Source organism: Macrosteles quadrilineatus, unplaced genomic scaffold, assembly GCF_028750875.1.
Source record: "Macrosteles quadrilineatus isolate MER2022 unplaced genomic scaffold, UCM_ALF_1.0 Scaffold_5__1_contigs__length_97177068, whole genome shotgun sequence".
Taxonomy (NCBI): Eukaryota; Metazoa; Arthropoda; class Insecta; order Hemiptera; family Cicadellidae; genus Macrosteles; species Macrosteles quadrilineatus.
Genome location: NW_026542598.1, coordinates 53,452,732 through 53,467,005, shown reverse-complemented (window position 1 = coordinate 53,467,005; position 14,274 = coordinate 53,452,732). Strand labels below are relative to the sequence as shown.

Sequence of the window (14,274 nt, the reverse complement as noted above, 5' to 3'; positions counted from 1 at the left end):
AAGGGAGCTCAGCAAAAAATATAAGCAACAGATTGATACTTCTAGATTGAAAATTACCCCAAGGATTAGAATAATTCTGGAAACTTTGACGTCACAGTTGAGCTCCCCACTACTTTCTGAGGTGGTTTTGCATACCGCCAAGCTAGAGTCAAAGAAGCTACACAGCTAGTACCGATAGCACCTTTGGCCTCTTCTGTTGTTGAGAGAATGTCAACAACTCTTATGTGGTGTTAGGTTGAAATTACATATGTCTGATCCGTTGGTCCAATCGTTAGGCTACCCTCTAATAGCAATACTAGTCATTGGGTATCTTTCTGTGATATTTAGGGTTTAGAAAATGTGTTTTGTCAGTATCTGTAAGTTTAAATAATTCGCTAATAAACAAACCTTTGTTTTCACACCGAGTAGTTATTCAGTCACCCCACCCATTAAAGAATTCAACAGTTGCTGGGTACCTTGTCAAACCAAACACAGTATGACAGCAAATAGAGTCTTAATTTGACATCCATAATTGATTTGTCAGACTGTGGCTGTGACGTGGGTGGTTCCGTGACCAAGGCTTGTAATAAGGAGACTGGCCAATGTATCTGCCAGCCCCGCATCACCGGACGCACCTGCAAGGAACCCCTGCAGACCCACTACTTCCCCACACTGCATCAGTTCCTGTATGAGGTGGAGGACGGTATTACTCCGGACAAAACACCAATCAGGTACAAGTACGACGAGGATATCTTCCCTGGATACTCCTGGAAAGGATACGCTGTGTTTTCACCAATACAGGTACCGGATGGAATCAGTTTTAGGTTAAGATAGTGTGAAAAATATTTCTTTACAAGTTTTGTTTCAATTTTCCCTATTAGTTTTAAAATTGCACCCTTTAAAATGGGATAGCAGTATTTATTGTTCTTTACTTTGTACGAAAATAATATATTACACATTTTAAACTATTTTTCCTTAAAATCTTTTCTTTATGGATCAGCTAAACACAATTTTAAAGTTAGTTCTGTCTAATTTGTATGGAGGGTGTTATTATTTTGTTTCTTCTTGTATATCTAACCATAGACAAATAGAATAAATATAGACCGTCAGCTGTGCTGCGGTTAGTATAAGTTCTGGCGTCCACCACTAGGTTTGCCGTGTAGTTACGGCGCACACCGCTGCGGCGCTGCAGCGTCTGCTAGTCACATACGGCTCCTGCACTCCTCGCCTGCAGCGGTGTGCGCCGTAACTACACGGCAAACCTAGCGGTGGGCGCCGGAACCTCCCTTTGACAGTCTATATTTATTCTATTTGTCTATGATCTAACTTACTTTATCCAAATAACCATGTAAGTATACAGTAAACAATAGCTTGCCCCTGGTTTTATAGCCAAATTGCAAAGCAAAAATCTTAAAATCTACTCTTACAATAAAAGAGCATCAACTCATTCTAATAAAAAGTCACCAACATAAAACACTGATAAAAACAAAAATTTAATTATATGGGGAAATATACTTGCACCATACTTAGCCAATACATAAATAAAATTTGATACGCTCATAAACACTCAAAACCCTGAAGCAAAATGTTGTAAATTTTTGGTTCAAATTGATTTTGAGGTGGTATTTTAAATATTATTTTAAAGGAGGTGTAACCTAGAACAGTTAAGAGCACTTTGGTATAAAGGAAGAGATGTGAGTTGTAAACTCAAGATGGTTTTTTGTTTTGTAATTTAACTTTCCTACTAATGTTTCAGATTTTTATTTGTAAAACTTACTGAATATAGAGTTTATTCGAAAAATAACCCTTTAATTTAATCAGAAATGATTCTATTCATTGAATACTTCTTTTTCTTCAACATGCAGAGTTGTTCGTTTTAGTGAAAAGACCCAGCAAAAAGTGCAAATGGTTAGAGTAAATGTTTACTGCGACAAAAGTAAAACTTAAATACGATATTAACTTTTTTTTACTTATGTATTTGTAAATTATGCTTTTAGGCAATATGTCTCTCTAACTAAAATATTCTGAACAAAAGAGTTAATTTTAAAACACACTCATACTATACATCCATGAGTGATAGAATTATCTTTGTTTTCAATTTTCTCAGAATGAAGTGATTCGTGACGACGTGTACATTGTGAAGCCCTCACTTTACCGAATGGTGCTGCGCTACGTCAACTTCAACAATGAGACAGTGACTGGACACATCAAGATCACGCCCGAGAGTCAGAGCGACACGGAGCAGACGTTTGTGGTCGCGTTCAAACCCACAAGAACACCAGCGTTTGTCACTGTGGCCGGCCCCAGCAACGGAATACCTTCACCTCTTGTCATGAACCCTGGGCAGTGGGCTGTGTCGATCAAAACTGAGAAGAATTTGTTTTTGGTGAGTTGGACAGGATTTCAAATGACAACACTGGTATTTGCTACATCATGTGGTTTTACTACATCATCAGTCTTTTGGTATTATGACACATTTGTGACCACAACTCTGCTAAATAGATAACTAACTTATAAACTACCACAGAGTATTTTTATATTTTCTTAGGAAAAGAGTATGGTTTAGCTAAATTAACCAGAGAAAATTTTGCTAATTAGTTGTTCCACCTTTCTCAGATAAGCTAGCTAAACTATCCATTTGAAAAAAGAAAACCTAATCAGTCATTGAGATTTCCTCCTGAATATAAATTATCGAAGTCATAATAATGGCCTTTTTTTGAAGACCTTAAGGTTATTTATAGTTTTAAATTGTTTCTTTTTCCCCAGGACTATTTCGTTCTTCTACCAGGAGCGTTTTACGAAGCAGCCATCTTGGTAAACCAAGTAACAACTCCGTGCAAGGTGGGAGAGATCCATGCTTGCCGCTACTTCAGCTACCCGAATCTAACACAGTATGACCAGGTGCAAGGAGAAGGGGCGTACGTAATTGATGGAAACACACGGGAAAATTACCTTGACTCGTTCTCGCTGGATGTTTCGGTAATGTTAATCAATATTGAGCGTTAAACTTATTGTCTAATCTTGACATTTACCTTTTCTTTGATTACCTGATTGTTAATTTGGTAAAGTATTTACGGAAAGTAAATAAAAGATACATCTAATAACACTTAAAACATAAATTAACGCTTGTACTGTTAACTCACAAGATGTTAAGTACACATAATATATGGTAAGTATTAACTTACTTTACATGATATTTTTATGAGATGTTATCTTTCATTGTAATGACTCAATTCAAAACTTTTAAAACACTTTCACTTTCAGTTTTCTAGGTTTATTTGACATAGTAATTCTTTTGTTTATAAACCTATGTTACAGTTACTTCCTAACTCTTGTATAACTTCTTTGGAGCTGCTTCAAAACTAATCGTTTTATTTTTATCGTTAAAATACAAATATTTTCATATGGAAGCTATGACAATTGATAGAATAAAACATCCTAAACCAATGTTTTAGCCAGATTTTAAATGGAAATTAACACATTGTTAAATTGAGCCACGATAGAGCATGTAGAATGCCAACTTTTAACTAAGCAAAACTGAAAGTACAGGTTATTAACACTACAGTCGCATCAACTAACTATCATGGTATCAACAAGTGTGGGTAGCACAGTCTGTACTCATTCAACTATGTTCTATTTGATCATATCTCCAACACAGTATCTAGAGTCAATGATAGAGGTCTCACAGACCGAGAGTGTCTATTAGTGATGATTTCAATGTGTTGTCCAGGAGCCTGACATCGCCCCCCATCACAAGATCCCCATGTTGACCAACAGCCAGCCTCAGTTGTTGTTTGACCTGCGAGTGACCAAGCCTGGGCCGCACATGGTGCTGGTCAGCTACATCACGCCCAGGGACCAACGTGCCAGCGTCCAGCTCGAGGTGAATACTTTACAAAGGAAAATTATGTCTTTAAAACTATGACTGCAAAATATATGAGTAAAGTAACAGTGTCGTTACAGATGGACAGTTATACAAAACATATTCTTTCATGTGTGTTTTCAAGTTACCCAGTGGGTAGCATTGAGGAAAATGTCCGCCCCACATATCTGGTACTTCTAAGTTCCGAGCATTTAAAACCAAATCAGCTTTGGTGTTCATGAGAACAGTTATATTCTTTGAGTTTCCCAATAGTTTGAACAATTTATTTTCTACGAAAACCTAGTATTTTACTCTTTATTCTCTACGTTAGAGTATGGTTGGATGTACTTCAAATAGAAATAGAGGATTTCTAAAAAAAAGTATTGTGAAAGTAAAAAAGATTCCCAAAAGAAAGACACAACACACTATTCAAATTCACATTTCAATTTTACTAGCATTGGAATTATTGTAATTTAGTAGAATTAAAAAGCTTGATCAATAGGTTTAATATTGGTCATCGACTTTTAAGTAAAAAATGGGAGAGCAATGTTAGATAAAGCCATAAAGCGGCATCACACAGGGTTAGGGGTTAATAATGCAGTTTGAAAACAACCTATGTCGCAGGTATCTGCAAGAACTCAGACAGAGCAGGAGAAGGGGAGTGTTACGCTGCAACCTTGCGATTACACCATTGTGTGCAAACATGTAGCACTCGACAAACACGGCAGAGTGGCCATCTTCAACCTTGACTCTAACTTTGTCAGCATCGGCTTGAAGGTAATCTAACATATACATACATGTGAGCTAATATTGTGTGTGTTTTAGTGGCACTGTAAGACCTAGGCCCGGATTTACTTTTTCATTTTGATGTCCCCAGCGGCCAAAAACACCATTCGTTCAAATTTTTAAGGCAATTACAACCTTAAAGGACAATTTACAAAATAATGGATCCAAAACTCTCAAAACACAAAATTTTCAAATTTCTCTCTAGACCTTTTTAAAGAGCTTAAAAAAACAAATAATTTAGTGTATCAAATGTTTTTGAATGGTTATTGGTAACGGAGAATATTGTAAAATTTTGTACTGTAGTATGCTTGTTTATGGATATATTTTGATCAAACTTGGAAAATTTATTTTATACAAAGCTATTAAAATTTACTTAAAAATACACTATTAGTTTCCTTGTAGCAGCAAACCTAGGTACTCTTTAAACCTAATGTTATTTATATAGATTTAATTGGAAATCAATTCAGACAAAAGGAAATTCGCTTAGTCGGCTGTTTTGCTGCGGTGGGAGTATTGTATGTATTCTACCAAGTTTAACCCAAAACTCGAGTGTGTGTTTTGTTAAATTGTTTGGAAGCGTTTTTGTTTTCTGAGACTCAATAATGTAATAAAAAAAAAATTAATTAAAAGAATCTCACCATTCATGACACAGTTTACTGTTTCTGTTTCAAGTTGGTGCTATTTAACATAGCTTTGAAGCAAATTATTTCACCCTTTTTATTACAATTTTTATTGTAGCTTTAGCTTCAATCCAAACTCAACCCTAAATCTTCTTCAAAATTTTAATAGCCATCCAGGTCCAGTAGCTTTGATTCTTGACCCTTCCGCATTAAATTCATGGACTCAATTTCAAATACAATTTCACTCTTGAATTTTATTGTAGTCTGAGATTGACATAATAGAGATTTCTTTCAAGTACAACAAACAAAAGAATTTACCTACGGTACTTTGTCTTTTCTTAAACATATACAGTACCAAGATAGTGACCTACTTTTTCAACTTTAAACAAACCTGTTCTAACCAAAATTTCACTAAAATGGCTAAATGATAAAATACGATTTTAGGATTTTAAATGCTGCACATCCTTGATATTTATTTACAGAAAGAAGGAGAAGGAAGTGTTGCTATTGAATCGGTTGTAGCTGTACCTGAAGACTCGTGGAATCTGGACTATGTCAAGCCTAAGCCAGTCTGTGTCAGGAAGAATGGCAAATGTGTCCAATCAACATTTTACACACCTGCTGAGGCGAAAAAGGTGACAGTGAAAACTATTGATGTAACTGTAACAATAACAAGTATAGTTTACGTTCTTCATAATCTTTTCACATATAAAGTGGTGGTAGACACAACATGGTGAAAATTTCAAAAACGCATGCATATACTACTACTACCCTTTTACTATCCTTTGACAAACATGTTCAACTAAAAATATCATAGTAAGATCATAATATGAATGCAACTAGGTTTTAATGAGAAAGTAAGTGACAAGAGTACGAAATCTTTTCTGGTGCTTACTAGCAAACTTTCCCCGTTTTATAATCTGATTCAAATATTAGAAGCAACATTATTAATAAGTGCAGCCTATGAAAAACCCCTTTTATGCAATGTCACAACAGTGTCAATACACAACAGGAGTAATGTAGATTTTATTTGAAAGTGTTTGATTTTCTTTTAATTCTTGAAAATAATTCATTTGACTTGTTAAACTATGTGAGTTGGACCTTTAACCATTCTCCTAAAGTTTGGCATTTTCTGTATACACCCCAACTTTCAACATTCGACTAAGCAGTACGATTTTCTTCCAGATTGAGTTTGAAGAGGGCAATGACGCACAGTTTGCCAACAACTTGCCTGCCAACATCTTCAGCAACACGACTGGCCTGATAATCCTGCGTGAGGAGGACAACGTTGTCGACATAACAGGCAAAGTCCCGGCCCCTGGACCCTACAAGTTTGTCATCCACTATTACCAACCAGACCATCCAGGTTAGACTTTACTCGGAGATTGACTCTTGTCCATAAATATTGACTCTTGCAAGTATGATTATCAATTGTATTTCCCTCTTTCTTGTTTCCATAAAGGTGGTTGTGTGTTTTTTTTAAATCAGGCTCTTTTGGAAGTAAAATCTAAGATGGTGGTTGTTTTAAAAATTGTATATAGCCTACAGTGTTGGGAAGTAGCGCGCTACAAGTAGCGACGCTACAGTAGCGCGCTACAAGTAGCGACGCTACAGTAGCGCGCTACTTTTTTTGTAGCGTTAGCTGTAGCTACGCTACTTTTAAGATTTTGTAGCTTTAGCTGTAGCTAGCTACATTTTTAAAGTAGTTGTAGCGGAATTTTAGCTACTTTTCTCGCTACATTATCATTGTTTGAGATAGTGATTTTTATCATAACCTTACGTGAAACAACCTCTTTCAAACTGAGATTTAAAAAAAAAATAGGCCTTACTTTCTTGGCTTCATACAGCTGGTTGCAGCCGTTTCATTCCCTATTACAACGTTGTGTGGACATGGAGGCCATTAAATGAGTGTTATCCACATTTTTGGCTCTCATTTCCTTAATTTACTACTCTATGATTATTGATTACTGTCAGATAAAATAAAATCGCTAGATGCAGACGACGTTTAAACGTTACCGGTGACAAGAGAAGCTATTGAATGCTTGCAAGTGATTGACAGGGAAATTAGTAATCAATTTAGTTTGTTTATTATACCGATAGTGTTTCAACTTGGATTTTAATGGAACCCAACACTAAACCTTAAAATAATGAGAAATCTGGTCTATCAACCTTTGCTTCAGCTGTTGATTGTGGTTCATCGTCACAAGCCCTTCCTTGGTTAGATTACGAAGATTTTTCAAAGGTTTACTAAATTAACAAAGAGGAAATTACCTGATGTGATTTAAGATATGTATAGACTAAATGATAATTGTAACGAAAAAATCTCCATATAACATGAAACTTACATTGAAAAAAATAGCATAATTTGCTCCTGGTAACAGCTCTTGTATAGGACTATTAATTCCTAGGCTATGCTATGGTTTAAGACGAATACCAAGTCCCAAGTTCAATTATTAGGAATATATCTGTTTAGTCCTTGCAAGAACAAACCTACTATAGCCAACTTGTTACATAGCCAAGTAGGCCTACATGTTATTTTTACTTTACAAGTTTCAACATGTTTAAATTAAAAGCCGATTTCAGGATAAGTTACTGGATACTGTTTTCTGTACCAACTAGGTTGAAGCACAATTTGCCCTATGCATAATGACAATAAAGGACGATTTCTTGACATTGAAAAGTGTTATTCATAGTACAAGTAAATTATCACTTAAAAGTTTATAGCAATGTCGTTTTTAACATTAAAAGAAAGGCAATAAACTCCAATTTCAGTAGGCTAGGCTCTGTAACACAAAAAAGTATTTTTAAATAATCGTTTTACAGTTTGATTGGTCTTAATTGTTGATATAAGACATCTATGAATGAATCTATATTAAAGAAATAAAATGAGCTTTTAAAATATAGTTTGGTTGTATGTCCTTTGAACTTAATGAAATTTACATTTAAGATGCTTAAAAATAATGCAATATTTAAAAATAAGTACTAAATATGATGGGACACCGAACTATTTGGTTCTGTTGTTGTAATGTTAGGTTTATAATGCCAAAAAATTAAATACAATCTAGGAATAATTTTTTTTCAATTAATGTTAGATACAATACCTACTGACATTTTTTTAATGTTTGTTCAGTAAAAATGTAGTTGCAATTAATTTTACATTTACCTAATGTGCGTGGAATAAAAAGTAACGTCTTTGGAAAAGTAGCTAAAATTGTAGCTGTAGCTACATTTCAATGTAGCTGTAGTTGTAGCTAGCTACTTTTGTGGAACTGTAGCTGTAGCTGTAGCTAAGCTACTTTTTTGGAAATGTAGCAGTAGTTGTAGCTAGCTACATTTTAAAAGTAGCTTCCCCAACACTGATAGCCTATAACACATTTCTTATGAACACATTAAAGAAGGATGAATAGATCACAAATAATTTACCCAAAGAAAGAGTTTCAAGTAGGTTCACAACACAATAAGCTTGATATTTCACCTGAGCCTCAAGGGGGATTCATTTGAAAGAAGTAGTTAATTTTAATTTTATTTCTTGTATGTCCCACCTTGCCTTCCCTAATTTGGACGAACAATCTTGTCTAACTATTTTATCAGCTGTTCTGACTTATTTTTAGGACTCTGTTCCCTACATAATAAACTATCCAATACTGTAATTGACTAGAACAATATTTTAATAGGTAACGAACGATAATTGGGATTTCTAACTCAGTTCTTATAGATGACAATCTTTAGATAGATTACTTTGGACTGTAGATTTTACAAAATTTACATACTACATCACCGATCAGGCCGTGGTCCTACAAATCCATCTGTAGCAACAGTTATAGTAATCGATTCTATTTCCAGAGTTTGAGCTGGACGTTATCCTACAGAACGGCCAGTTCTACGAGGCCAAGTTGCCAGTGGTCCACTGCCCAGCCACTTCGGGCTGTAGAGCTCTCGTGCGACAACCTGATGGCAACACTGACTTCCAACTCACCGAGAACTTTGTCCTCACTCTCAAGGTTTGTGCCTTGACCTAATCAAATTACTTTGACTCCCACTGAAGCTTAGGATTTCAAACATTTTTTACAAATATTAAGGAAATCGTAAACATAAATATTGTGTAGTTAAGTAATAAATTTGTAATTACTTGAAAAAGTGACAATCTTTTGCCTCTATGTAGTACATGTTGATTTAAACTGTGATTTTATGTGACATGAGTAAAATTATATGTACTATGGTACACCTGCTCCTTTAAAAATAAATACCTATTGCTAAACATTCTTATAATACCTGCCAAACTATGTGCACAATAGGGATGGACGGGATTGAATTTTTAGTTCGGGACGGGACGGGACGGGATTTTTATTTCCTTCCCGATTTTCGGGACGGGACGGGACGGGATTTTTTTCTGTGCATAAAAAGAAAGTACTGTATTGCAGTTACCAAAAAAGACATACGAAATCAATTTTTACCTTTTGTGTAACTGATCTATAAAAACCAAAAAATGGGTAACAATTTACAGGTACCTATAGAAACTTGTGACTCGCGGGTCACGGGGTGATCGTCTGTATGACTCACGGTCACGGCGCGATCGTCGTCATGCTCGCGGTCACGGCGCGATTGTCGGTATGACTCGCGGTCACGGCGCGATCGTCGGTATGACTCCGCGGTCACGGGGTTATCGTCGGTATGACTCCACGGTCACGGCACGATCGTCGTCATGATTCGCGGTCACGGCGCGATCGTCGGTATGACTCGCGGTCACGGCGCGATCGTCGGTATGACTCCGCGGTCACGGGGTTATCGTCGGTATGACTCCACGGTCACGGCGCGATCGTCGTCATGACTCGCGGTCAAGGCGCGATCGTCGGTATGACTCCACGGTCACGGCACGATCGTCGTCATGACTCGCGGTCACGGCACGATCGTCGTCATGACTCGCGGTCACAGCGCGATCGTCGGTATGACTCGCGGTCACGGGGTTATCGTCTGTATGACTCACGGTCACGGCGCGATCGTCGTCATGACTCGCGGTCAAGGCGCGATCGTCGGTATGATTTGCGGTCACGGCGCAATGGCGCGATCGTAGGTATGACTCCGTGGTCACGGGGTTATCGTCGGTATGACTCCACGGTCACGGCGCGATCGTCGGTATGACTCACGGTCACGGCGCAATCGTCGGTATGACTCGTGGTCAGGGCGTGATCGTCGGTAGGACTTCGCGGTCACGGCGCGATCGTCGTCATGACTCGCGGTCACGGCGCGATCGTCGTCATGACTCGCGGTCACGGTGCGATCGTCGGTCCAATAATCGCGGTCACGGCGTAATCGTCGAAATGACTTCGTTTCCTGCGTTCGCGGACCTATCGCTCGCAATAACGGCGTTATCGGCACTTGCGAAGCGGAAAAATCGCCGACGATCGGACCAAATCCCGTCCCGAAAAATTCCCGAGTCAAATGTAATCCCGTCCCGATAATCGGGAATATTTTTTTCCCGAAAAATTCCCGAAATTTCGGGACCCGTCCATCCCTAGTGCACAATATAACCTTCAACGAAAGCCACTTTCAGACTGTTAGATGGTTCAAATAAGTCTAACCAGTAACCAGTCTAACCACAACAGATGGGACTTGTGTTCAGTGCTAAGTGTTAAGGAAAGTATACTTTATTTAGGTTTTCCCATTCAATTTCAGTCACCGCCGTTCAAGAAGGTGTGGCTTGACTATGTGCTGATACTTCCTCTAGACACCAACGTAGAGAGAGTGATGCCTGAGGAGGCTCTAGATCAGACGGCAGAGTTTATATCTCAGTGTGGCAAAGACAGCTACTACATCGACCAACACTCCAGAGGTACCTATAATAATGTGTTATTGATATAATATAGTTTCAGTTTTATGTTGTCTATGAAATAAAGTAGGCATTTCACTGAAGTGTTTTTATATCTGATTGATATCCTTAGTCTAATATCTCTAAAGATATAAGATTACACTAAACCCCCAAAACACCGGTGCATATTTTAAGGTGGTTTTGTTGTTAAAGAATTTGTAACCAGCAACCGTCTGGTTACCAGCAAATGTTGATAGTACCTGATTAGAAAGAGTTTAGATACAATTTCCACAGAGTACTAGTTATAATAATCAGTGCTATGTATAGTCAATGTATTGTAATATGCAGAAAACTCCCTAACACTTCACAGGTTATCCTGCATATACACATGGGAGCGTAGCTTTAGTGAAACCCGGATCTTTAACCTTATATAACTCTAGTTATGAGCTGGGTGGCTGTTAAATGAGAGGACCAGATTAAATTCAATATACTGAACCTTTTTATTATCTTAAATCAATAAACTATATCGTATACAACAATAAAACAGTTATAAACAACAAACCCACTAATGAATGGCTAGTCGGAAACGTCCTAGAGGCAGCTAGAACTCTGAGTTTAGAAAATCCCCAAAAATTAATCTACTTCATCGTAATCTAATCAAACAAAATATCCTACACAAAATAATTTCCCTTATCAAAAATCACAAATCCTAACTAACTTATAATCCCAGTAAAACTAAACTTCCCCTTACAAACTCGCGACTAAAGGGCCTAACCCTAAGATGAGCAACCAGTACTCACCCAACTCTTCTGGGCACCCTGCCCTGTGCGACAGACCCCTTTCTCTACCTCAGGTGGCCTATTTATTCAACCCAATAGCTACTGAGTGCCAGTGGCGGCGATTGGGCTTGAGAGGTGGGGGGGCGAAAAATCAGTGGCAGCTCTAGGACCTTGTCAAGGGGGGGGGGCTTCTGGGGGGTTTGGGGGGTGTGGAGCACCCCCCAACAGAAAAGGGGGGTCCGGGAAATTTTAGTTTCTATGTAGAAATTTTACATTTCTAAAGCCGTTTGATGACTTTCTAAAGCAGTTTTTAACGCCTAAAACTGTGTCCAATAATAGTCCAAAAACTCCCATTTCACCTGTTGTTTGTCATGAGAAAGTAGACATAAGTAGAGTAGAGTAAAGTATATTTTTTAAATAGTTTTTACCAATTTATTTAATGGATCAGATTTATTATCCTAATAGAACTAGGCCTATAATAAATATGAATAGATATTGCAAAACATAACAACTAATCCTCTAAGGCAAGGCCCTCAATAAAATAGTCTTAAAACGTAGGCTAACTCAGTTTTTGAGACATCAATAAGTACAGTAGTAGCATTGAGTATACACTAATACTCAATGGTAGTTAATAGTGGCCTGTAAGAAACTATCTGTAGGTAGGCTATAGGATATGCTGAATCAGCGGTATGGTACTATATAAAATCCAATAAGTTCACATCATAATCCAGTTATGGTTTGGAAACGAACAAAAACAAGACCTTCAATAGTGTAGACCTACTGAGAAAAATTAAAGTAGACTGAAAGAATGATTGCCACAAACGTATTTATTATATTATAGAAAAAGTAAATAAAACTGTTACAAAATATAAACAGTGAAATTTTGTGATAATGGTAATATTGACATGACATTATTAGACCTACACAACACATACATGATAGTGCTTTGTTTTCAAGACAAATTCTTAACCTACTTTAGAAAAGTGTTAAATGTCTGGGTTTACGCCTAGCAAATACTTCAACACATTCTTCAAGTTTTATTTTGTTGGAGGTCTCTTTTTCTATAGCCAGTATAGCTAAATTTGATAAACGGTCCTGGAGCATTGAGTTTCTTAAATAGTTTTTGATCCGTTTTAAGACACTAAATGACCGTTCAGCGGTTGCAGTAGACACTGGGACAGTCAAAAACAATTGCAGAAGCTTAAAGAGGTTTGGAAAAATTAACTTATTGTGAACGTTTTCGTCCAAATTGTAAATTGTCGTACCAAATTTGACACAAGCTCATTAGGTTGGTCTAAGTTAGGGGTTTTTCTGGAAAACACACCAATTTCAGAGGCTAAAGTGTCACTTTCTAAACCAAACGCGTCACTCACAGCAGAGCATGCTTCTTTGATACGAGAGTCACAAAAAAGTAAAAGCCAGTAAAAGTTCCATATGGAAGAGTAGTGCAAGCTGGTTTTTCTCAAAGCGTGTCTTGATGTTCTGGCTGAGATTATCTAGCAGAGGATAGTAAAATGTTCTCAGGAAAAAGGTTTGGGGAGAATCGTTTTCAGGGTGAATATCACCTCCTCCTAGTTTTTGTGGGAGTTTTCTTTTGCGTGAAACAGTAGGTCCTTCAAAGCCATGACTTTCACAAAAAGAGAGTGCATCAGAAAAAAAACTTTTTGAACTCTGTTTCGTTCCTTGCATTATCAATTGCCATTACTACACTGTCAGCTGTCTGGACTACCTCATTAATGGAGACATCATAGTTCTGGATGTATTTTGAAAGGATGTTAGTTTTTTCAAACAACGACTTCATAACATTTAGTGCAAAAATAAACTCAAATTTGGTGATGCACAAAACCAGTCCGTGGGCTTCACCACCAATTTTTGAATCAGAAGCTTCGATATTTTCCAAGGTTTGTACAATATCTATTAAGTGATATTGAATAGCTCGCAAGCTTTCATATCTGCTGCTAAATCTTGTGTCACTTAATGATTTTAACGACAATTCCTTATTTTTCCCATCTTTGGATGAACAAGCTGAGCTTTTCACCGTTGTAAATACTGCATGTCGTTTAGGAGAGGCCTCGATAAAATTGTATACTTGTTGCACAGTACTTAACACATTGCGAACCAAAGGTATGCTTTTACATGCATCAACAAGTGCAAGATTCAATGAATGCATATAGCAATGCACATACATAATGTTAGGGTTTTGCTCTCTCATTCTGGCTGCAACGCCTTTGTAGGCGCCACTCATGTTTCCTGCCCCATCATAACACTGAGCAATTACATTTTTTGGTTCTATCCCAAATTCTGCCAAAATTGAAAGTAGTAGTTTGTACAATGTTTCTCCATCTGTCAGATCGGTTTTGTAAAAACCAAGAAAGCTCTCCCTAATTTCAAGTTTATCTGTTACGTATCTTATAACAAGAGTCAATTGTTCATTATGTGAAA

General features: G+C 37.3%; 1 protein-coding gene across 1 annotated transcript in view; it reads left to right on the top strand.

The window, feature by feature from the left end:
* Positions 1 to 14,274, top strand: part of LOC128996036 (laminin subunit alpha) — an 86,121-nt gene that overhangs the window by 27,254 nt on the left and 44,593 nt on the right. The window contains exons 16-24 of the mRNA XM_054421159.1: positions 524 to 780; positions 2,087 to 2,365; positions 2,746 to 2,958; positions 3,710 to 3,862; positions 4,466 to 4,618; positions 5,730 to 5,882; positions 6,433 to 6,613; positions 9,091 to 9,248; positions 10,921 to 11,077. Of these exons, the coding sequence (XP_054277134.1) occupies positions 524 to 780; positions 2,087 to 2,365; positions 2,746 to 2,958; positions 3,710 to 3,862; positions 4,466 to 4,618; positions 5,730 to 5,882; positions 6,433 to 6,613; positions 9,091 to 9,248; positions 10,921 to 11,077 (1,704 nt within the window). The remainder of the gene's footprint in view (positions 1 to 523; positions 781 to 2,086; positions 2,366 to 2,745; positions 2,959 to 3,709; positions 3,863 to 4,465; positions 4,619 to 5,729; positions 5,883 to 6,432; positions 6,614 to 9,090; positions 9,249 to 10,920; positions 11,078 to 14,274) is intronic.